The sequence below is a fragment of the Gymnoscopelus microlampas genome, assembly GCF_963454915.1.
Source record: "Gymnoscopelus microlampas genome assembly, chromosome: 11".
Classification (NCBI taxonomy): Eukaryota; Metazoa; Chordata; class Actinopteri; order Myctophiformes; family Myctophidae; genus Gymnoscopelus; species Gymnoscopelus microlampas.
Genome location: NC_139948.1, coordinates 54,852,314 through 54,879,023, shown reverse-complemented (window position 1 = coordinate 54,879,023; position 26,710 = coordinate 54,852,314). Strand labels below are relative to the sequence as shown.

The window sequence follows — 26,710 nt, the reverse complement described above, 5'->3', positions numbered from 1 at the left end:
TGTAAAATAATGCTTTTTAGCTCAAATGAAAAAGTGACACAGACGCTTCCTCAGGTCTTAGTGGGTTAATGCAAGGCAGTTGAAGAGCCACATACATACATACATACAGCCACATATACAATGGCCTCACGACACTGGGTTTCTGTGGTTAGCTGGTTTTCCTCACAGACGGGAGCTCTGTCGCCAGCATTTGGACCACCTGTAACAGTGTAGAAACCACATATACTGCTGTAGCGGCTACCGCGGCCACCGCCTGCTTCTGTTGCTGCTGCTGTTGCTGCTGGTAATATGTGGAGGCAGCAGAGTACACGGCAGCCTCGTAGCCCGAGTAAGACGTACCTATGGAGCAGGAATGGGGCAGTGATGAAGAAATGCATTTCAATCAAATATATTTTTTAAAGATAGCAATAGGCTCTATTCACAGCAGCCATATTATGAAGACATTCACAGGTGTTATCAATGATACTAATGAAAGCTCTGTTCCATTCTGGTCAAACAGAGTCAGGGTGCTGATATTGTGCATGTTGGCTCACTGGAAACACTCTGTTACACCAGTGGGTCTACAGTTGGGGTCCAGGGACCCTCATGGGCTTCCAAATTGCCCCTTGCAGGTGTGTAACTCTGAGAGTGTACAAATGTATGTAAATTTGTACACTCTCAGAGTTATGGGGGTCGTGGGAAACCACTGTGCTACACTAAATGGAACAGAGCCTTCATTAGTATCATTGGTAACACCTATGAAAGAAGTGATAATATGGCTGCTGTGCATAGAGCATATTCTAAGTCTACAAGCCACAGCATCTCAGAAAGAAATCAAATGTGTCAGTGTTTAACACTGGGAACTTTTGGCTTCCTCCTCCATTCTAAAATGTGCAGTCTAGCTAAACTGTGTTTTGAGTGACAAGATTCTGCATCTACGCCCGATGCGACAACTCGCGTACGTTGAATAATTATGTTCGACTGAAGTGAATTTTGCGCAAGCGAATACGAGCGACAGCCTATGTATGGGGAACGTTGCAAAGTAATGAACACGTTGCATCCATTCAAAATTATTCAAAAATAGCAGATGTACAAGCTCGCAGCGCGGCACGAAGTGATGACTGTGAGATTGTACATCTGCTATTTTTGAACATTTATTGAGAGATCTTTTAAGTGTTCTTAAAACGTGTTTTGCTATACAGCTAAAATCTAAAATGACAGATGCTTTCCCGGTTTTAATGGGTTATTATAACGATGGCACCCAGATCAATTAAATGTGTTTCTGCAGCTCACATTCTACTATATTGCTCGACTACGTTTGGGTTTAGCGTGTGGGTAACTTGTATGTGTGGGTGACGGCCGGGCATTTCCTTACCAGAATATGTGACAGCGTTGGTGCTGTAGGTCGGGCTCTGGGAGTACGACGGCACTACGGACGCTCCAGCAGAGGGTACGGGCTGCACGGTGGACGACACCGGGTAGATGGAGAAGGTGGAGGTGGCCTGGCTGGGCGTGGCCGGTTTGATGGCAGTCACCTGGCGCGTCTGCTGGGTCTGGGTGTACGGCGTCATACATTGCGTGTACGCTGGTTTGGGGGCTATGTGGGGAAATAGAGAATAGTACAAAATGATGACTTTTTTTTAAAGGTTGCACAAAACACAAAACATATCCATTATCCAAAAACCATGTGGGATATAAACAACACATGTTTTTGTTGTTCTCTTGTCCTTAATAAACTGGTTTGGCATCAGCAGCCATGAGTGTGCCGTGACTCTTTGATGTTTTAAGAAATAAATGTTTGTTGTGGTCGGGTCATTGTGAAACATTTTCAAAAGTAGCCGAGTATACAAGCGTTGTGAGAACCACACTTATAGATTGACCTTTTTTTGTACAAATGGAAGCAAATTGACCCTAATGCAGTGGTGGGGTCCAGGGACCCTCAGGGTTCCTTGAGGTGGTTCCAAATGGACACGTACAGGTCTGGAACTTTTGAGAGTGTACAAATGGAACCAAATGGACCCGTACGGGTCCATTTGGTTCCATTTGTACACTCTCAGAGTTATGAGGGGTCATTGAAATTAAAAAGTTTGAGCACCACTGGCCTAATGCACACCAAACTGGAGGTCATCAAAGTTTTTAAAAAGCTTTGAGAATGACAGCTCTAGGAGGACTTTTCTTCACCATGACGAGTCCAGTCAGTGGCGAGTTGAACGTACCTGTCTGATAGTAGGACTCTGCCACTGTGGGCTGGGGCTGTGCTGCGGCCACAGCTGATGTAGCGATGGGCTGCTGGTAGTGTTGCTTGGGGTCATAAGCGACAGCCGGGGCTGTAGACCGCACATACGAATATGTGTCCTGCAGAAGACAAACACCACAAGCAATGTTTATAGTATAGGCCATTTGAAAACCATACCTGCGCTGCTAGATTTCATAGCACAGTCAAACAATCAATTTATTATTATTTTCAGAACAAACAATATTGGACACAAAATCAATAGCTGAATGGCAGCTTTTCCCTTGCTGTTGATTTTATTGTTATCTTGTTCCAAGCAGCGATCCGCCTCATGACAAAAGAGAGACGGCCGTTACCATACCACTTGAGAAAGAGGTACTCTAACCCACCGTTTCCCAAACAGTGTGTCGGGACCCATATGTGGGTCGTGTTGTATGTGTGACAGGGTCAAAGCAGGGGGGTGAAACCAAATTGTAACATTTTTTATTGATGATGAAAAACCTGTATTACGCACTTAAAAACATCATTCTCTTAACTATATTTCTGCACTGCATGTTTTATGGTTGACAATGTATTTCCCCCCGGTCCCCGAGCCACTTGACATTGGACTCCCCTATAGGCTGTGTGACATTGGCCTTGTGACAGCGGACGGCCAATGTCCCCAGGTCACGCTGGTGGCAGAGCGAATGAGGGCGGAGTAGGGTGTGGCCCACCTTATTCAAAAGTGAGCGCGAGCCACTTGGACAGCAGAGAGACAGGCATACAGGGCAGTGTGGAAGTGACAGCCAGAAGGGACGGTTGTGCACAGGAGGAGCAGACATACCACGGAGCAGAGGTGGGGAATACAGTGATCGCGGCACGTACCAAGCCACCAGCAGCGGACGGTGAGCAGACGGCGCAGTAGCAGCAGAGACGGGGAGGACAGACAGACGAACCAAGGAACGGAGGAGAGGTCCAGTGGCGATAACGTTGCGCGCTTCACACCCTCAAAGCCAGACGTACAGTCTGGCGGGCGAGTAAGTGTCCTTCTATGCAACGTTACCTTTATAAACCCACGGTCCTAAACCTCATATGTGAAATATACCTGAACAGATGAACTGGTTCTAGTTTCTATGATTGCAGGCAATACGCACGAAGACAAGAAGAGACAGTGATTCCTGGCCTAAACCCCCGCTCCAGTTAAACCCCATATAAGGACATTCCCACCTTTTGCATTGAACCGTGATGAGTATATGACATATAGCAATTGAATTGGCACTTGGCACTTTACTGCTTCAGTAATAGTTGGCACTTTAACGCTAAATTCATTATTTATTTGCTATAGTTTGCACAAGCCCTGTCTGTTTTTAGTGTTTGGTGATTGTCTGTATTCCTGTATTTTAGTTAGTTAGTGGGCGCATTAGGAGGTTGAGGTTTTAGAATTAGTGTTATATTTTGTTTATGCTTTTCAATATTTTATGGCTTATAGACGCCACTGTATTAGCTTAATAAAATAGATTACCTTTTTATACAAACCTGTTTCCGTCCAGCTTTCTCCAAGGGATATGTGTTGAAGTGTTGTTCTCATTTAAAAGTATTGTACTTACCTGGGTAAACTCGAACCTGTGAATAGCCTAAGAAAGAGTGTTACAGAGGACCCTACCTCTTAAATAAAAAGGTGGCGTAGTCTTGCAGTACCTAACAAACAGTATTATTCTCACAGTAATTACGCACCCCGCACTTTACCGTGCAACTGATATTTTATTGTTGTGAGTTTAATGTGTATTGTTATTTATTTATTATTGAGACAAAGTAAAGAGTGTCAGCATTCTAAAAAGAAGTGGCAAGTTACATGTGACAACCTGGCCACCGTCACATATTTGGCGTAGCGCGGCAGGACTGGGTAGAGAACAACACAAAATCCCTAAGAGAAACTGTATTGAAATTTTGCTGTTTTGCTGCTTTTTGTTTTGTTTTGTTTGGTTGAATCAAGAAAGTAATGATGATGATGCCAGTGTATCCAGGGGCACCGTGGCTACCTAAGTTTTCGGGCATAGAAGGTGAGGAGAAATACAGGGAATGGAGAGAACAGATTAAAGGATTATTGGGCACTCAGGATTTAACAGAGGAGAAAAAAGTTGCTTTTGTAGTACAGACCCTTACTGAGGAAGCTAAGCGACAAATTAGTGTAATTGACAAGGAAGATCGCAATACAGTGGCCAAAGTCTTTAAATGTTTAGACACGTTGTATAAAACATCTGTTTCTGCTTCCCAAGCTCGTGCCTTGTTCTATGGCTGTGCGCAACGCGCAGGCGAAAGTGTGCAGGCTTATATTTTGAGGCTTAGAGAGTTGTTCTGCGGGCTGCGGCGGCTCGACCCAGACACCGCTCCCTCCGATGCCATTCTGCGAGAGCAGTTACTTGTAGGACTGTCTGAAGGCCCTCTGGGTCAAGCCTTAAGAATATATGCCCGTCGAAACCCCACAGAAGACTTCGCCGCCCTAAAAAATGAGGCCTTCCTACTAGACACTGAACATAGAAGAGAAGGGACTGCTGAAATCTTGTGCCATGCTGTTAAACCTGTCTCTATCCCAACACCCTCACAGGAATCTGAATGGAGAGAGAAACTGAAACAGGAGATTATGGAAGACGTCAAATCGCAAATGCAGGGGTTTACGCAGGAGCTCATGAAAGAGATCAGACCGCTCCTTCGACCCAACACCACCGATACACGACCTCGCGGTTCGCCTCCATCTGAACGACGCCGGGAGCCGTACCAACGCAACGAGTGGGATGAGGGAGGTAGGCCGATCTGTAGGAGCTGTAGGCAGTCTGGGCACATTGCTCGCTTTTGTAAATCTGACCCCAATCATTTAAACTAGTACGCCCTGTCGCCGAGGTCCGGGAGACAGGGGTGCAGCGCGCACTCGCCAGATCAAGGGCTAATGAAGTGTTTATTGGGGACTGTCCGACTATTGGGATCACTATGGGAGGAGTCCACTTAAGGGGGTTACTGGATACTGGGTCACAAGTCACATTAATGCAGCAAAGCTTATTTGAGGAAAAATTCTCACACCTAACGTTGGGAAATGGGCCCCTTGTTTTTAAATTACGCGCCGCTAATGGTCTTGACTTACCGTACACTGGCTATGCCATATTGGACCTAGAGCTGGAGGGAATGAAGATCCCAGGGAGAGGAGTTGTAATCGTGAAAGATGAACATTGTACTCAACCGCTGATTATTGGGATGAATGTCGTGAACACTGTATGGCATGCCCTCTTTAAATGGCCTGGGAGGCCTGTGTTTCCATGTCAGCAGGGAAGGACGCTGTGGAAGGACGCATTCGCCACCTGTAGGAGGGTGGAGGCAGTGACGAACGAAGATGGGTCCATCGGTTATGTGTGGCCGGTCGGCCGGCGGAAGATTCGAATCCCCGCGCAGAGTGAAGTGATGATCTGGGGCCGCGCTTGGAGAGGACCAAATGGAGCGGACTACGAGGCCTTGATGGAAGCCTTGCCGGATGGAAAAGATTTGGGAGTGGCCCGTGCCCTCGTCACGGTGCGCCACGGACGTGTTCCCATACGAGTGTGCAACCCACACGCATATAGTCTGGTCCTGGACCGCCACCAGAAGCTGGGGAGGCTGTACCCGGTGGAAGAAGCGGATGTCCGAGGCGGCAGGGACCTGAGCCTGTCCCTGGGGACCGACGGAGAGGTGGAAGTGGCCGTAATCAGTGTGGAAGATGATGGACCACTGAAGACCCTGCCCGAAGAGATGGAAGTGTTGACGGAGCGTGATGACCTGCCGGAGGCGCAGAAGAGAGAGTTACACGAGATGTTGTGTCGGTGGAAGAAGGTGTTCGCCATCCATGACGAGGATTTCGGACGGACGGACGTCGTGCAACACCAGATACCGACCGGAGACGCGGCACCCATACGAGAGCGACACCGGCCGTTGCCGCCCTCCATGTACCGGGAGATGAAGACCCTCCTGAATGAGATGCTGGAGAAGGGAGTCATCAAGGAGAGTTGCAGTCCGTGGGCGGCACCTATCGTACTGGTCAAGAAGAAAGATGGCAGCTGGAGGTTCTGCGTCGACTACAGGAAACTTAACGCCGTGACGCACAAGGACGCCTTCCCCCTACCCAGGATAGAAGAGACGCTCACCAGCCTGACGAAGGCGCAATGGTTCTCCACGTTAGACCTGGCCAGCGGGTATTGGCAAGTAGGAATGGATCCCCGGGACCGGGAGAAGACCGCCTTTACGACCCCGCTGGGCCTGTTCGAGTTTCAACGCATGCCGTTCGGGCTTTGTAATGCGCCCGCGACGTTCCAGAGGCTGATGCAGCAGTGTCTGAGTGGTCAGGTGACAGAATCCTTGCTGGTATATCTTGATGACATTATAGTATATTCACCTGACTTCTCCTCTCATCTACAGCACCTCGAGCTCGTCTTCCAACGCCTGTGGAGACATGGACTGAAGCTGCGGTTAGACAAATGCAAACTTCTGCGGAGGGAAGTGCAATTTCTGGGCCATGTCGTGGACAAAGAGGGAGTGCGGCCCGATCCGGAGAAAGTGGTGGCAGTGCGGGACTGGACACCACCCTCAACGGTCCGCGAGGTCCGCGCGTTTCTAGGTCTAGCGGGTTACTATAGGCGTTTCGTGTCCTCTTTTGCTGCTATAGCACGACCCTTAAACAACTTATTGATAGGAATCCCAAATGACGTAAAATCCCACCAGTGTAAAGTCGAGTGGACTTCGGAGTGCCAGCGGGCGTTTGATGCGTTAAAGAGTGCCCTCACACAAGCCCCGGTGTTAGCGTATGCGGATTATACACAGCCTTTTGTGGTTTACACTGATGCGAGTGGCCGTGGGTTGGGAGCGGTTCTAGCCCAGGTCCAAGACGGTCACGAACGTGTAATAGCTTATGCAAGCCGCAGTCTCCACCCGACCGAGCAGAATGACGCAAATTATAGCTCGTTCAAATTGGAGCTTTTGGCCCTTAAATGGGCCGTGACCGAGAAGTTTAAAGATTATCTCACTGGCGCTCGATTCACAATATTCACGGACAATAACCCTGTTGCGCATCTCCAAACGGCTAGATTGGGAGCTGTGGAACAACGGTGGGCTGCTCAACTTGCGTCGTTTACTTTCGACATCAAGTATCGACCGGGCAAAAACAACGACAACGCTGATGCCCTATCGCGGTTCCCAGTGCAGCCTGTAGATGTGGCGGCTGTACAATCGACGCCAGCAGCCCGGGAGGATGAGTGGAGAGAGACGCAGGATCGGGATCCAGATGTGCAGGTGGTGAAGAGGTGCGTGGAACGGGGGAGAGCCCCTAATATGGTGGAGAGGAAGAATTGGACTCGGGGAGCGCGGCAACTGTTACGCCAGTGGAACAAACTGATTATACGAAATCATGTGTTATATAGGAAGGTGACCGATCCTTATACCAAAGAACAATACTCACAGATCATTTGTCCAGGTTCACGCAGAGAGGAGGTATGGAGAGGAATCCACACGGCCGCGGCGCATGCTGGGTTGGAGAGGACCTTGGCCCAGCTGCGACGTCGGTTCTATTGGCCAGGCATGGAGGGAGCGGTGCGTCAGTTACAACAGGGTTGTGTCGCCTGCAGCCTGCAGAGGAACAGGTCAGAGCCTCGGGCCCCCTTACAACCCTTTGAAGTCTCATATCCACTAGAAGTAATAGCCATTGATTTCCTCACATTAGGTAGGCCTGCTGATGCGTGGCAAAACATTCTGGTAGCTACTGACTTATTCACCCGTTATAGTTGGGCTATTGCCACCCGAGACCAGACTGCGCACACCACTGTCCGTGCGTTATGGACGCATATTATCCAGCCGTTCGGCTGTCCGGCCCGGTTCCACTCAGATCGAGGCCCCAACTTCGAGTCCGAGTTAATGCACCATTTATGTCAGACTTATGGTATTGCAAAAAGTCGCACCACTCCGTACCACCCGGCTGGGAACGGTGGAGTGGAACGATTTAATCAGACATTACTGAACATGTTGCGATCACTAGACACTGATAAACAAGGAAGATGGAATGAGCACTTACCCGAGTTAGTTCATGCTTATAACAACACGATCCATAGTGCTACGGGTTATGCCCCCGCCTACTTAATGTTTGGCCGACATTTGAGGCGCCCTATAGATGTCCAGTTAGGAGTGCAGTCAGCGCAAGAGCGCATGGGAGTGGGTGGCTGGGTACAGGACCACCAACAGAGAATGGCGACAGCTTATAGGACCGCAGGGGAGAGGATGGGAGAAACGGCCAAGAGGAGAAAGCAGGTTTATGACCGTAGGGCCGGTATTAAACCCCTATTACCAGGAGAGAGAGTGTGGATTCGAAATAGGAAGAGAGATGGCCAGGGGAAATTGAGTACGTGGTGGGACCCCGAGCCTTACGCAGTGATGGAACAGGTGGGAGCTACGGGGTTGGTGTACCGAGTCAGACCCGAGAAGGGGGGGCGAGAAAAGACCATACATAGAAATGCGTTGAAAGTGTGTGTAGCCCCCAGGTCGCCCCACGAGGACCCCCCAGCTGTAGTGCAGCCCGAGCAGGTAGAAGCAACAACGCCGCAGTATTATGGGTTTCTCTCCGTCCCGAGAGCACCAGATGAGCCACGGCGCTCGGGAAGAGCAAATATAGGCCAGCCACCCCAGAGGTATGGACATGATTAGGGACAGTTGCAGGGACTGGCAACGGAAAAGTGGGGGGGGATGTGACAGGGTCAAAGCAGGGGGGTGAAACCAAATTGTAACATTTTTTATTGATGATGAAAAACCTGTATTACGCACTTAAAAACATCATTCTCTTAACTATATTTCTGCACTGCATGTTTTATGGTTGACAATGTATTTCCCCCCGGTCCCCGAGCCACTTGACATTGGACTCCCCTATAGGCTGTGTGACATTGGCCTTGTGACAGCGGACGGCCAATGTCCCCAGGTCACGCTGGTGGCAGAGCGAATGAGGGCGGAGTAGGGTGTGGCCCACCTTATTCAAAAGTGAGCGCGAGCCACTTGGACAGCAGAGAGACAGGCATACAGGGCAGTGTGGAAGTGACAGCCAGAAGGGACGGTTGTGCACAGGAGGAGCAGACATACCACGGAGCAGAGGTGGGGAATACAGTGATCGCGGCACGTACCAAGCCACCAGCAGCGGACGGTGAGCAGACGGCGCAGTAGCAGCAGAGACGGGGAGGACAGACAGACGAACCAAGGAACGGAGGAGAGGTCCAGTGGCGATAACGTTGCGCGCTTCACACCCTCAAAGCCAGACGTACAGTCTGGCGGGCGAGTAAGTGTCCTTCTATGCAACGTTACCTTTATAAACCCACGGTCCTAAACCTCATATGTGAAATATACCTGAACAGATGAACTGGTTCTAGTTTCTATGATTGCAGGCAATACGCACGAAGACAAGAAGAGACAGTGATTCCTGGCCTAAACCCCCGCTCCAGTTAAACCCCATATAAGGACATTCCCACCTTTTGCATTGAACCGTGATGAGTATATGACATATAGCAATTGAATTGGCACTTGGCACTTTACTGCTTCAGTAATAGTTGGCACTTTAACGCTAAATTCATTATTTATTTGCTATAGTTTGCACAAGCCCTGTCTGTTTTTAGTGTTTGGTGATTGTCTGTATTCCTGTATTTTAGTTAGTTAGTGGGCGCATTAGGAGGTTGAGGTTTTAGAATTAGTGTTATATTTTGTTTATGCTTTTCAATATTTTATGGCTTATAGACGCCACTGTATTAGCTTAATAAAATAGATTACCTTTTTATACAAACCTGTTTCCGTCCAGCTTTCTCCAAGGGATATGTGTTGAAGTGTTGTTCTCATTTAAAAGTATTGTACTTACCTGGGTAAACTCGAACCTGTGAATAGCCTAAGAAAGAGTGTTACAGAGGACCCTACCTCTTAAATAAAAAGGTGGCGTAGTCTTGCAGTACCTAACAAACAGTATTATTCTCACAGTAATTACGCACCCCGCACTTTACCGTGCAACTGATATTTTATTGTTGTGAGTTTAATGTGTATTGTTATTTATTTATTATTGAGACAAAGTAAAGAGTGTCAGCATTCTAAAAAGAAGTGGCAAGTTACATGTGACAACCTGGCCACCGTCACATATGGGTCAAAAAATATGTTTATTTTGTGTTTCCTAACTTCCTAATTTTTTTATTATTTCAAAAGATTATCAAAACATTCCCAACAAAAAACTTTTTTTCAAAAGCATACAAATACATTTAAAAATCCATTAATTAGAGGGGGAAAAGTACTTTTAAGAATTTGTGAAAATAGCAGATCTACAAGCTCGCAACATGTCGCATCTTTTTTTCATTCTTATTCTGAATTCATTCATTTTTTCATCATTCTTATTTTCACTAGTTTGGGTCACGGCGAGACATAAGATTTATTTTGGGTCTCGAGCTAAAAGGTTTGGGAACCACCGCTCTAACGGACATGATTTCATAGTCTGTGTGATACATGGTCACCGCTGATGAACATGGGGAATTATGCTGCTGTCCAAACAAGCAAACTCTCCTCCTCCCCCTTACAGGTGTCCAACAGACTATGGTAGCCAAAGTGCCGGTCATGTTGTGTAAACACTTAGTGTTTAAGATCGCCCTAAGGAAAGAATATTTCCATCTACCCTTCAATCTGCGACATAATATTAAATGAATAACTGTAATAAGCCTGATGCAGGGAAAAACAAATCAGGGTAGGCTATAATAGTAATAGACGAAAAGAGAAATAGCAGTATTGATTAATTTGACCAAGAAATAAATAATCGGTAATTGGATATCGGCCAAAATCGTGCATCCTTAAAATCCTTGCTAAATGAAAAAGCAAAGAATAAAGAAGAGGGGATTTATTTACGGCATTCAGCTGCTTTGTGATAACTGAAGCATCTGGACACCAGAAGGCAATTTTGACGATATAAAAAGCACAGTGTGTACTGAATCAGACAGCTTCTTTCAATCTGTCTTCTGACTGGAAAAGCACTACGTCTTAAATCAAGTCTAACACTGGCATGAAGCAACCAATAGATTACATCGTGATCCCTGCCCACTTTACACAATTCTGTCCTTCTAAGTTGGAGCAGGAAGGGACAAATATTTAGACTAAAATAAAGTCTTGATGTGGGCATAGATTTGCAAGTAAGTCAGGTCAGTGTTCTAGTTAACCAAAGTTATTCATGAATATAAATGTGAATATTAATTCCTATTCATGAACATTTTATAAAACCTATTTGCCTACAATTTTGAGGTATTTCTACTTTACTTGAGTATTTCCAATTTCCAATACTTTTACTTCTACTCCACTACATCTCAGAGGCAAATATTGTACTTTTACTCCACTACAATTATTTGAAAACTTTAGTTACTAGTTACTTTTAAGATATAAATTATTACATTATAAAACATACCTTAACCACTTTAGCCTTATTTTATACATAGTCTATTTGAAAATAGCCGATCTACAAGCTCACAACGCGTCGCAGCGCGACGCGTTGTGAGCTTGTAGATCTGCTATTTTCGACATGTGCGACAGTGAAACGTGTCTGGGCGGAAACAATTGCTTGACAGTTTGGTTCCGCATCGACAGTTTCTCCACAATTTAGAGGCAAATGTGGACATAATCATAAATATGATGATCCTAATATACAATTGAGAGTGGCGCGCATGCGCGACCGACACGGTACGACCGACCGTGTACCGTCTACTCTCATTACGGTCCTTTTCAACCCCAAAACAAGCCCCAAAAGAAGCGCGACCATCCGCTTACAATAAGCGGACATGGCAGTTGCCAGGTTCAGAGAAACAAGCAACCAGGTTAATGAAAACAACCGCAAAGCCACGGCGTCCTCTAACATTAGTCAACCCAGTACAATGCTCGGTGCAGATAAACACTTGTTGAACCAAACAGTGCGTCAAATGAATGTCTATTTACTGCTAGTAAAACAGTCAAATTACAACAGCATCTCCTTCTAGAGTTAAACTCATGTTACTCTATACTGAGTCAAAGCCACGTTGTTTGCCATTGTCTCAGTAAAGTCCACCAACATATAAAATATCATTGTTCTGTCTCCTGTACTATGTCTACTGGTCTTGTATGGTATTAATACAACCGTTTATGTATGAATAGTTATATCAGCACTTTTAACAGCCTGCTCAGGGACTACAGATGAAAGCTAGCTTCTGGCTAACTCTGGTTCATTACACGGATGTGAAAACCAACATGTTGATTAATGTGCACTGTGTCCCTGGTAAATACATAAACATGATAGCAATACTGTTGATAATGTAATCATTTACGTCACTGCCATGCGGAAGTTGTAGGCATACGTTTATAGCCGTTAGTTTTAACCCAGTTTCAGAGGCTGCTTAAAGTTAGTTTTAGCAGCTCAATTTTAACAGACAAGATATAACAAATGCAATGTTGATTAAAAGCTGCATTCTGCGTTGTATAATGAATTGTTATGGACAGGTCGGTTGTGACCAGTTTATGAAAACAAACCAACAGAGTCCTGGGGCCTGAAACAAACGTAACCTGGCGTTTGCACTTAATTCATTTAAGGCCCGTACATGTACATAAACGTTCACATTTCAAATAAAGTTCTTACCTCATGGCCACGGATGTGACAATTCTGTTCGAGCCTTCAGAAGTAACCGTATCTTCAGTATTGTTCAATAAAAAGCATTTTAATCCGATCGGTGGCCATTTTCTCAGCATGTCCGCCATGCTTTCAACTGCATTACCCATCGGTTGGTAGGTGTACTGCACTCTGATAGAGTGTGCCAGCTATGAGCAAATGGCCACCGATCGGATTAAGATGCGTTTTTATTGAACAATACGGAAGATACGGCTATTTCTGATGGCCCGTACATAATTATAACATCCGTGGCCATGGGATAAAAACTGTGTTTGAAATCTGAACGTTCATGTAGTCCAAAAAAGGCAGGAAAAAATAAAAATAAAGTAATAAAGGTGGGAAAAAAGTATATATCAAGTAATATTACTCACCTCAGACAAAATACGACGAAATGAAAGTAGATCAGTGATATATGAACCGAAATCAAGTAGAACAGTTTCCAATAGTAATCTATCATCGACCGGAGAGACCTAGTATCGAGCGACCTAGCATCCGCTGTAAACCTTGAGAACTGAGCCGAGCTCTGCAAGAGCGGCGTAGTTAAGGGGCGGGACAACACAGCAAGGGCTGTGATTGGTCTGACAAGCAGACATGCGTACATGCAAGAGGGCATCCCCGGGAATGCCCTCTCCCGTGTACGCACGCACAGCCCCCCCCCCCCGCCCACACACACACGCTGTTACACGCACGCACATGCGCACGCACCCAAACAACTCTATGACGTGCACACACAAACACGACACGAACACGACACAAGCCCCGCCCCCCTTCCCCCCACACACACCCACACCACACCCCCACCCACCCACCCACCCACACACACACACACACACACACACACACACACACACACACACACACACACACACACACACACACACACACACACACACACACACACACACACACACACACACACACACACACACACACAAGCACGAACCAAAAATAGATACATTTGTTTTCAATGCAAACGTCATTTCACTCATTTAAAAGTTAAAAAGAAGAAGTTTAGCGAAATATATAACAGCAATAATAATAATAATAATAGACATACATTGTAATATGTATTTAACAATGAATATCAATGAATCAGTTATATCAATACTGCAATTGTAGAAACACTCTGTTACAAGTACAAGTCTGGTAATGAAAATGTACTTGAGTAAAAGTACAAAAGTATCGGCATCAAAATATACTTAAAGTGTGGTAGATTGTTGATAGTATTACATTCTTCTCAGTTAGTAAAGTATGTTTACTAATGGCAGTGGATATGAATGAATATATTAATCTATTATTTGAATAGCTTGAATGCACAACATGGTACGTATGTCTATACATATGAAACACAATGTTATACATTATACCAGGGATCTTCAACAGGGGGTCCAGGACCCCTAGGGGGTCCTCAGAGTTACTACAGGGGTCCGCAAAATCTTTGTGTGATATGATTTTTCTTTTTTTATATTAACCACTTGAACCCTAGCATCCCTTTTCTGAGGAGAACTTTAGCCAAAAATAGCCGATCTACAAGCTCACAACGCCTCGCAGTGCGAGGCGTTGTGAGCTTGTAGATCGGCTATTTTTGGCAAAGAGTTATAGGTGTAGAGGGAGAAAAGAGCAGCAATGAAATGTATAATCTATTAATAGGCAACATCAAATACATCTTCAAAAATGAGAGCGAGCGACACTTTATTAGCACAACAGTCTTTTATTGATATCCTGATAGGACAGTGATTGATTGATTGATTGATGTACTTTATTTAGTAAGACATGAGAACAGTACATGACAGTACATAACAGTACAGATTCACAATACAAGGTCTACTAAACTGGAAAGCTCATTAAGCACTGAGCTTGTTTAAGATGAGATCCCCATGCACACACATCATGATGACATATAAGAGACAGACAGATATACACACTACTATACAGAATGTCATACAATCAGTTTACAGGTTACTGGTATGAAAAGTGAAAAATATGTACAAAAGAAGAAAGAGAGAGAGAGAGGGGGGGGGGGGTAGGGGGGTAGGTTAGGTTAGGACTTGGACAGGGGCCATTTTTGAATTGCAGCCTCCTGAAGGTGTATCTTTAGGGCAGTTTTGAAAGTGAGTAGGGTTTTACACTCCTTTACTCCTTTTGGTAGGGCATTCCACATTTTTGATGAATAGCATGAGAACGAGTTCATTCCCTTTGTTGAGACAAATCTGGGTTGAACATGATTTGTGGAGCTGCCTCTGGTGTTGTGATCATGGACTTCATTAACATTTTGGAAGTATTTTGACAAATACAGGGGGATCCCAATGTTGTGGTGTATCTTGAACCAGGCCCATAGCAAGTTGCTGTACTCTGTCCTCAACCCTAAGCCATCCAATCCTAGCAAAATGAGCATGGGTTAGATGGGTTTTGTGATTGAGACCAAGAAGTAGCCTTACAAGTTTGTTTTGGGATGTTTGGAGCCTTGTTTTTAAGGCATTGGAGGTGTTGTGATACCATGAAGTGCATGCATAATCATAATGACCTTGTATGAGGGCCCCTGCAAGAATCTTCAGAGTATTCTTACTGACTAGACGATCAATCCTCCACAAATAGCGTGTTGTTTGGTTGACCTTTTTGATCGTTCTTTCTGCGTTTTTGTTACCTGAGAGGTTTGCCTCCAAGATGGAACCCAGGTAGGTAATTTCCTCCTTTCTTGTGATAACATCATCACCCACTTTGATCGTGAAACTTTCAGCCTTGCTAAGGTTAGGGTTGGACCCAAAGAGGATGGATTCAGTTTCACCCTGGTGTAATGAAAGTTTGTTGTCGGAGAGCCAGATGCAGATCTTGTTGATTTCAGTGCTGAGAGTTTTCTCAACCTGCAGCCTGTCCCTGTCCGAGACCAGCAGAGCCGAGTCATCTGGGAACAGGAACAGTTTGCAGTCGCAAGATTAAAAGCCACAAGGAGATTCCTCTAGATAATAAGAATAAGAATAACTTGTAACAGAGTATTTCACTACACAATACAATACACTGCGGTATTGATACTTTTACTTGAGTAAAAAACAGTGAGTACTTCTTCCATCAGTGTATTAAAGGACATGACTGCTGTGTATTTTAATGCAGTTCACAGGTGCAGATCTCCATGATGTCCAGCAGATGGCAGTGCAAGACCACAAACCAGATGTATTAAAGCAGAATATATTTTCAATAGATCAATAGAGAGATTGATTGATTCTTTCACAGTCGATACAAAACAAAGACACAATGAATCATACATTTATTATAACTAAACACACTGACATCATTATAACTAAACACACTTAGTGACATCATTATAACTAAACACACTTAGTGACATCATTATAACTAAACACACTTAGTGACATCATTATAACTAAACACATTGACAGGAGAGATAACAGGCAAATTATGATCAAAATAACAAACACGCACAATATTTATTCATTCAGAATGAACTCATTCCGAATAGAAATGTATACCCAACTGTTTACATGGCACCTGAATAAAAGTATTCCTGTTCCTCAATCGTTTACATGAGCAAAGCATTCATTCAGGAATAGAACTCTGGTCATGCGCAGAGTGCTTCGGGCCAGGTTGGGGGCGGGGGACGTCACCGCGCTAGCCAATGACACATGCGCAAAAGAACAAATGTATACCAGTCTGATACCAGTGCGTTTACATGGGCAACGTAGCCCGATTCTATAGGTATATACCAGCCCTTCAAACCCGAATGAAATGTCATTGGGATCAGACCGGTATGGCCATACCGATGCGTTTACATGAGCATTTCTATTCTGAATGAGCATTCATTCCGAATTGAAGTGGAATAAACCTGTCCATGTAAACGCAGCCAGTGTCGTGCTATGAGCTGATATCTTTGAATAGCCAAAGTATAAGATAATGGTTATAGCTAAAATGACACAGATGTGTTCCTGGTCTTAACTTAAGATGCTCTCTACATGTTCAAAAGGTCATGGGTTCAATCTCACAAACAGCAGATCTACATTTTGAACATTCATGGTTTGTGTTTTCTGAATTATGTTTGAAAGTTTTAAACACAAATCTTTCGTTGGGGGCCCTCCTGGCACAACATCTATTCAGACGGGGGTCCAAATGCATATCAATGTAGGGGGTCCTTGACGTGAAAATGTCTGATTCATACTTTGTCTAACAATGGTGTCGCTTGTCGAAAATAGCAGATCTACAAGCTCACACAAAGCGCCACTAGTCCACGGCTTCAAGTGGGTGACGATGTCATCACACGATAAGAGGAAATAACCTACAGAAGAGCCAGATCTTTCCAGTGATAACATGGTAACAAGAGTCATCAAAAAAGTCAACCAAAGAACACGTTTTTTGTATAGGATCTCCTTTCTGGTCAGTAAGAATACTTTGAGGACTCTAGCAGGAAGACTCATCCAAGGTTACTTCGACTATGCATGCTCCTCATGGTACCACAACACCACTAAAGGCCTTAAAAACAAGGCTCCAGACCAGGGACGTGCACAGATAGACTCTAGGTGGTGCTAGAGCACCTGCCCTTTGCCCTCTTGACCAGAAGTGCCCTTTTGAAAAAAAGTTTACAGCAGGGGTCCGGGACCCCTAGGGGGTCCTCAGAGTTACTACAGGGGGTCCGCCAAATCTTTATGTGATATGATTTTTCTTTTTACCATAACCACTCGAAACTTAGCATCGCTTTTCTGAGGAGAACTTTAGCCAAAAATAGCAGATCTACAAGCTCACAACGCCTCGCGCTGCGAGGCGTTGTGAGCTTGTAGATCGGCTATTTTTGGCAAAGAGGTATAGGTGTAGAGGGGAAAAAGAGCAGACCAAGTAAACAAAAAAAAAAGTATAATTTACTTGAGCACCTGGCCCTCAAAATGTCTGTGCACGCCACTGCTCCAGACATCCCAAAACAAACTAGTAAGGCTACTCCTTGGCCTTAAACATCTACGACTCATCTAACCCCTGCTCATTTCTCTAGGGTCAGATGGCTCAGGGTTGAGGACAGAATACAGCAACTTGCAATGTGCCTGGTCTACAAGATACACTACACCACAAAGACACCCATGTACCTGTCACTCCACTGATCACGTTCAACCCAGATTTGGCAAGGGATCTCTGCTTTGCCACAAAAATGTGGAATGCCCTACCAAAAGTCGTGAAGGAGTGTGAAACATTATACTCCTTCCAAACTACTCTAAAAGAGTACCTACAGATGGCTGCAATTCAAAACTGGCCCATGTAAGAGTCAAAGCCTAATAATATTAATAACACAGAGTATTTCTACACAGCAGTATTTGTACTTTTACCTGAGTAAAAAAACTGTGAGTACTTCAATTCAATTCAATCTTCATTTCAGACCTAGGAAGATCCATATCACAATAATACAACACCACACAATAAAAACAGGAAGAAAAAAAAGAAAGAAAAAACTGCAAATATCCCACATTGTTCAGTTTCTGACATACAGACATGTGCGCCAATGGTTCCACAGTCTAGAGGTGAACCTTACAGCACTGCGTGCTGGGTTCGTTATTACAGTGATTATGTCATTTACTGACTCAGATGCTCTACACATAAACCTATACATAAGGTTACGTAGCACAGCAGAGCAGGTGGGTACCCCAACACTAACAAACATCTGGCTTGCACTGGAGCTTCTTGGAGCTCTCAGCAGCAGCCTCATGCAGTCATTATAGGCCACTGTAAGGCGTCTGATGCTGCCTTGCCTGTAGCGACTCCAAAGGTGGACAGTATACAGTGGTGTACAAAAGTAAACAGAAAGATCTTCACAGGTACTGAGCACATGCTACCAGGGCAGGAATTTCACGGCGGCCACGGCGGCCATGGCCGTCGTTGCCCCTCTCATTGGCCGTGTGCCCCTCGAATAATGACATGCCTTCACGGCCACAGTGGCCGTGGTGCCCCAGCTGCGCCCAGCAACTGATTTCACAGTTTTTCCTCTGCGCGATTTTCCTGTCAATACGTTTTTTTTTAGACACCAGTCCCTTTGGTTGAGCTGCGCAGCTACAACATGCACAGTGGTAGGTTTGATTTTGAGCCTCCTATGAACCTTCGGAATCCCGCAACACCGTGTAATAGACACAAAAGCATTACCGGGCCAAACCGGAGATAAATCTAACGCAGACTGTTGAATGGTAGGTTTGATTTCTAGCCTGAGAGAGAGAGAGAGGATTCCGTAGTCCTACAGACCGATGTGCCCCGATGTTTTTTTCAACAGCAAAATATAGATGAATACATCTAATAAAATACAGCGAAATCCCCAAATGATGAGTCTTAATATAAAGCAAGCAACAGAATAACTGCAGACAAATTAAAAGTTTAGGCTATCAATATCATACAAAAGAGTGACCTCACCGCTCTGATGGACAAGAAATATATATTCCTTTTGCAAACCACATCCATATCTGTTCGTTTGTCAACAATGTTCTAATTGGGAAGTTTATTTCAACAGCTAGAATGTGACAGTTTTAGTCCGTTTGTTGGTGCGCAACACAGCCCTCGTTAAGTGAATTACTTTCACCTGCAGCGCAGTGTGTGGAGTGTGCGCAACAGGGCATATCTCCGCCAAGCCAGGGTGACCTACCCAGGCTCATGAAATTCATATGAAGGCATAGTAGCCAAATAGAATGAAATGTGCAAAAACTGACTCATACAGAACCATATATTGGCTATATATTATGGCTGTGGGGTGGAAACTGGAAATCTTGTATGTTCCTTTTTTATTATTATTTAAAAACAATTTAAAATCGTGAAAATAGCCAATCTACAAGCTGTAATTATTAATAATTAAGAAATACTATATTTTAAAGAGTGAAAAATCAACTAAAGTCATTATTAGTGCAAGTTCAATCACATTTCATTTGAATGAAAATAACTTGTGGGGAAAAGACAAAATCTCTACCAGAGGTCTTCAACAGGGGGTCCGCGAAGGTACTGCAGGGGGTCCGCGAAGGTACTGTAGGGGGTCCGCGAAATTGTTGTTTGATTAAAAAATATTTTTGTTTTTAAAAACTTTAAAAACTTTTTTTCATTCTTTTTTTTTCCAAAAATGTAACTTTGTCTTTAAACATAACATGACATATTTTAATAGCTTAGTAATGAATGCACAATAACATGGTATGTTTATACATATTTTGTAGAGAAAGATCAGTGGTGTCAGTTCAGCAAAAGCTAAGGTATGGCAAGGTTAGGGTTGCCAACTCCCAGAGATTAAAATAAGGGACTTCTATCCTTTTTTTTAGGGGGTCAACCCCCCCAAAACCCCTGAAATGCATAGAAACTATGCATTATACCTATAACACAATGCAAACACAATGGTCTTACACCTGCATTAGGCTACTATTCATGATTTTATTTCTCTTTTTTTTTCTGGAGCCAAGGTATGGCACCTGCCATGCCTTGCCATACCCAATTGACGCCCCTGAGAAAGGTCCTTTTGCACACCTACTGGGTCAACCTGTGCGTAGGAGCAGGCAATTTTTTCATGTGTATTTATATAAAACACAATTTTATACATAAATATATGATATATATAGTAGCCTACCCCCTACCTACCCTACGAGGTAGGGGGTCCCTGCTCCATCACCCCATCAGTTTGGGGGTCCCTGGCCTGAAAAGGTTGAAGACCCCTAATCTGTGAATCTAATGTGATTCATGTGACCCCTACTTCAGTCAATGAAGTCCAGGGCTGAATGTGACATATTGAGACCTATATAACCGAATATTGGTCATTTGCCAACACATTATTTTGTGAAATAAATGGGTTATATTTCACAGATAGTTATACAATTCTTATAATATATTAAAATACAATCATCCTTAACCTTCAAGTTAAATGCATTATTTCCGTGGACTTAAAAAACTTTTTTTTTTTGGATGGCCTTCCTGCCCTGGCATTTGGCCTTTGTGCCCTCCAAAAAATTACAACACCAAAGGCCAAGTGGCCTTGCCCCTAAAATGACGAAATTCCAGGCCTGCATGCTACATTTGCGAAACATTATGTTTGCTTGGGCATACAGCTTACGCCGCTGCCTATAGATGTCCTTGTCATCTGTTAGGTCATTGGAGATAATATGTCCCAAATAAGTAATCTCACTGCACACACTAAGGGCAGTGCCAGCCAGATAGAAGTCAGGAAAGGTAGATTGTCTGTCTTCCGTACTTCGGAAAATCATGACCTTACTCTTTTTAGCGTTGTATTTTATATTAAAATCAAAGCCATACTGTGAGCATATCCTCAGTAGCTGTTGTAGCCCAGCACTATATGGACTAAAGATGACCAAATCATCCGCATACATCAGGTGTTTAATTAACGAGTCACCAACTCTACACCCTGTCCCACATGCATTTAACATCAATGATAAATCATTCATATAAACATTAAATAGGAAAGGAGAAATAATTCCACCTTGACGGACACCATTGGTCACATGAAAAGGAGCAGATATTGACTTCCCCCATTTCACTCTCATTGTCTGGTGAGCATACCAGAACACCAACATTCTGACAAGAAACTAGGGACCCCTCTTTGCGTCAGTTTTAAGAATAACTTTTCATGATTAATGCGGTCAAAGGCCCTAGAGGCATCAATAAAAGATACAAACATAGTAGAATTCTGCCTACTATATTTATCTAAAATCTCTTTAAGTGCAAAAATACACAAATCAGTCCCATGTTTCCGTTTGAATCCAAATTGGTTATCAGCAGACATGATCAACCTCTCAAGTCTACTCAGTAGAATTGTCTCTAGCACTTTGGACAAAACACAGGCCAAGGCTATTGGTCTATAGTTATCTGAGCTGTTTAACTTGCCCACTTTGTCTTTAATGACCGGCACTAACACAACAGAGAGCATGGAAACAGGTAAAAAACCATGAACAAAATAACCTGTAAAACACATAGCAACCAGAGGACACGGTTTCTTACTGGCTAGCTTAAGATGTTCAGCTGTTATCTTATCCAGACCACAGGCCTTATTATCACATAGCTTCAAAACTGCTTCATGAATTTCAGCAGGAGTAACAATCACCTCATCATTAAAATCTACATTTTCCACTACAACCAGATTACTTTTTACACAGTTGAACAGCTCAGAACATTGTTTCTGCCATAGCTGTGACATTTCATCAGAACCACTCACTCCATCTATATTTGATGGAAGAGATGTTTTACAATTGTCTATCATTTTAATTTCCTTCCAGAAATCATTCACATTATGCTTTTGTAGCTTCTTTGCCAGTGAATCTGACCTCATTACATTCTCATTTCTTTCAATAAACCTAAGGGCATATCTAAAATTAGCATTAGTGTGTTTTTTTATACTCAAACAGAGGGCCATGTCTACTTTTGCCAGACTCAGACAATCTTTTAAAAGCCATTCTAGCCTCTGCATGAAGCTCTTGGACGTGATCGTTCCACCCTGGCTTAGCATTACATGCTTTTGGCCTATGTTTGATGAGAGGCCTGCTGGAGATACAGAGTGACTCCACAATAGACTCATACAAGGTAGATAGCTCTTTACAGTGTTGAACATTTCTGCAGTTCATGTCTCGACACAATAGAGCATCTTTTGGCACCTTAATATTACCTAGCAAGGCATCAGAACTATTAACCTATTTATCAAGATCTCTCTTGTTCAGTTTAGCCCAGTCAATTGTCCCTGCACATAAGCTGTTATCCACAGGCAACAACACTGGTAAATTGCCCGTATTTAACACCACACAAAATGGTATGTGGTCAGAGGTAGCCATATCATAGACAATCTCCATTTTATCAATAGAGTCATGTGCATCTACTGTACAGAGACAATGATGAAGCCAGGAAGTAGTGTGCCAAGCCTCGCTAATATAAGTATAGCTCTTCTCAGGCAAAAGTACTTTGCTAGACAAAATCAAACCGCTGTCTACACAGAATTGCATTAAATGCTTTCCAAATAAGGAGTTAGCATCAGACACATCAGCATTCATGTCACCAACAACATATATGCAGGTGGAAGGATTATCCTGGATGAAAGACATAATAAATGCCATTCTGCTAAGATACTCATCTTCATTCTGATAGCATTCATATGGTGTGTAGACATTCAAAATGATTCACTTTTTGTCGCTACAACACAGTTCAATTCCAATTGCCCAGTCCACTCCTAATCTAATGACATTAACCAACTGCTCATATTTTTTGTTCCACAGAGTGGCAACTCCCCCTGGTATCCTCCCTCGTACCACTTTAGAACACAGGTCGGTGGTGGATTCCCCCGCCCCGTGAAAGTCCTTATGGATGGAGTTAAGACCTTCCAGGTCTTGTGTGTCCAGGAGACCTTCCTGGACACACAAGACCTGGAAGGTCTTAACAAAATGTCTCACAAAATGTCACACCTCTCTAACAGACTGTCCACAACGATACGGCGTGATTTATCAGATTCACTGTGGCCAACACGCAGCCTCGCGCATTGTAAGATACAACTGAGATGTTCGTGTTCATAGACAGTTAAGTTTCATCCTGGCTTAGTGCCTTCATTTTTACCACAATAAAGTTTAAAAGCTCGTCTTCCACTATCACCTTCCCATCCTCCGTTTTGTAAATATCAGGTTTTAAACAGGGCAAGCAGAGCCACCACCAGCCCCCCCCCGCCATCCTTCCAACCACAATGCTATGGGTACATCATTATATTGTATATAGTATTGGTCCATCTGTACCTGTAATGCACTGTGGCTGGAGGCTTGGGTCTGTTAATAGATCTATATATCATCTGTACCTGTAATGCACTGTGGCTGGAGGCTTGGGTCTGTGGAGCTCGTCACAGAGCCACCCCCCTGATAATATCACAGAGACAGTTTGTTTATTTTTGGACCACAATTCTTATATGAGACGATTCTAAGATGACACAATGTTATTCTCCATAGAGAAATTACTTTAGGACCCAGGGGATGAACGAGTGACGTCAGGACTTCTGTATTCTATAGTTTGGGAGTAGCAACACAACCTGATGTTGCAGCATATTGTTGTCAACTACCACAGGATGTCTGAACACAACATCTGCATTGTAAGTCCTACTTATGTGTCAAATAGTATTCATTGAGTTCTGTGTCCCCGTCTCTCTAAACGTTAGTGTAGTGAAAGAGTAGGGTATCATACCAGTACTTGCACTTGCTCGCTGTGGGGCCTGGAGCTGTGGTAATGGGCAGCACCAAATCCTGACATCCCAGCTGAAACACACAGTAGGAAATGCACAAGGCACTGAAGTTATTAGCATATGACACTATTGTAACCTCCCATGTAAGGAAATGTTTGATTTCAGGGGCCCCTAATTTAGCATGGGAATCAAAGATAGAGAGGCCTGCAAGGTGTGCGGCCGGATTTCTTACTTAATTTCGGCCGTTTTTTACTTAATTTCGGCCGTTTTTTTTTAACGGCCGGCCTGGTCGGCCTGGAATGGAGCGGCCTTTCTGGAATTGGCCCACATTTCCCAGTGGCCAACACGCCCATGTTTGATTTCTTTTCAGCTGATCCCTAGATGTAATGCATTGCTCTGACCCAGGGATAAAATAAAGGGATTAAAGCTAAATGCACCGTCCTAATTTACACTTTCATCAAACACGTCATAAAGATAATGTGATAAAACACACATGACACAACACAGATGTTTAAACATATAAATATATATACAGAATATTATGTTGTGTGACTGCTGACTGCTTGATAACTCACCATTATGAACTTGCTTAGGTGGTGATTACAGGTAGTTGCCATAGTAAGCAGATCTTGACGCCTTGAGAGTGAGAGCGGGTCGACACACACACACACACACACACACACACACACACACACACACACACACACACACACACAAAAATTAAAATGGAGTTTGAAGTTACAATGAGTTTGTATAGGAAAGGGGCGTGTCTGATAAAATGAATATCAAATATCAAAATACTGAAGCAAGCAACTTAAAAACTGTCCGGGGTGCTCCCAAAAGCCAGAGTAGACGATAAAATGACCCACTTTTAAAAAAAAATACTGTCCCTGGTTGTTCCAGGTACGATTCCAGGCCAAGCCAGCAATAGATCCCTGAGCAAGACTCTTAACACGTTATTGCTCCCCAAACGCCATGGAATAAATGCAGAGGACACATCGTATGTGCAAATATACAGCGACACAAGATACCCCCATAAAGAAGAGGGTTTGTAAAAACAGTATTGTCCATGAGGCTGTAAACCTTGTACTGCATGCACAAGAAAAACACAATAGAGTGTGGCGGGGTACCCTAAGCTGAAAGACAAGATTACAAAAATAAGAGTGAGGAAGAGAGAGAGAGTGTGTGTGTGTGTGTATGTCCCATACAACTTCCTGTTATTTTAGTAAGAAAATCACCCTCACTCTGTACAGTAACACAAGCTACAGTCAGCAGCCAGTTAGCTAATAGACTGGACTGGAAAGAGGAGCAAACGGCTAGCCTGGCTCTATCCAGGTAATAACATTTGCATCTGAGCGCCTCTAAAGCTCACCAATTAGGTTGTCTTTTTTTGGGTTTATTTCTTATAGCTTGTACTTTCACCATCACCTGATTCCAACCTAACCTTTTCTGTTAGATTAAGTTTTGTCATTTCATGCTTTATTCTTCAACAGGGGATTACAGAGAGACATGAAACAAGGGCAGAGAGGAGACATGCAATACATTATAGGAGTTGGATTCAAACTCTGTTCTATATGGCTCACAAAGAGCATACTTATGTTCTGAATCAAGTTCAAGTTCAAGTTCAAGTATTTATTTGCCATTTCAAAACAAGTTTGATAGGAAATTGTCTTGGTGCTTCCTCTCACATACAAGACAACACAGTAAACAACAGCACAAAGACAAGAACAAAAAGAGACACAAGAAACAGAACCAAACCAGGACCAAGCTGCAGCTTTGGCTCATGTATACAGTACAGACAGTAGAAGAAACTGCTTAGTGCAATTATGTAGCAATTTTTAAAGTGCATAATTAAAGTGCATACCGTCTAGTTTGTGTTTGTAGTGCAAGAGTGTCGTTAAGGTGCCTGACTGCTTGGAGGTATGTGCTGTCTCTAAAACGGGAGGTTCTACTCCCAATGCTGCCATATCTCCTACCTGATGGGAGGAGATTGAAAAGGTAATGGGCTGGATGGGAATGGTCGGCTATGATTTTTTTAGCCCTCTTCACCAATCTAGTGGGATAGAGTGATGACAGCGATGGAAGGCTCGAACCAATTATCCTAGCTGCCTGACGTGTAACCCTCTCCAACCGTGTCTTGTCCTGTGCGGTTGTATTGCCGTACCAGACAAGCATGGAAAAGGTGAGCACGCTCTCAATGACTGACCTATAGAAATGTATCATAGCTGTTTTACTGACCTTGAACTTTCTAAGCTGCCGCAAGAAGTAGAGACGCTGGTGGGATTTACTGACCTTAAGGCTGGTGTTGAGTTCCCATGATAGGGATTCGTGGATGGTGGTTCCGAGGAACCGGAACGAGGAGACCCTCTCAACCTCTACTCCATTTATGGAGAGAGGAGGAAGGAATCACCATCAGTCACACCTCACTCCCTAAACTTAAGCTATTAAGTAGTTTACAGGGGAGGAAACTCACCAAACATGCAGTCTTGTATTGCTGTTTCCTTGAATGGCTTCTTGCTGCTGCAACGCTTGTCTTTCTTTCCAGCCCAGTTGTAGTGACAGGCCAAGGCGTTAGTCAGAGCAGTTTCCAGCATCCGTCTGATCAGGTTCTCTGAATTGGTGCCTCCTACCAGAGCCAGGCCAGCAATCTAAATCAGAC

General features: G+C 43.9%; 1 protein-coding gene across 1 annotated transcript; it reads right to left on the bottom strand.

Moving 5' to 3' along the window:
• Window positions 1–26,018, bottom strand: LOC311054878 (uncharacterized protein; the record flags this gene model as incomplete). The annotated part of the gene is made up of 6 exons (XM_084070874.1): window positions 1–339; window positions 1,355–1,576; window positions 2,196–2,334; window positions 23,141–23,239; window positions 24,060–24,124; window positions 25,916–26,018. The coding sequence occupies 6 exons, from the start codon at window positions 26,016–26,018 to the stop codon at window positions 149–151; spliced, it is 819 nt and encodes a 272-aa protein (XP_083927000.1). The 3' UTR covers window positions 1–148.
• Window positions 26,019–26,710: the final 692 nt, after the last annotated feature.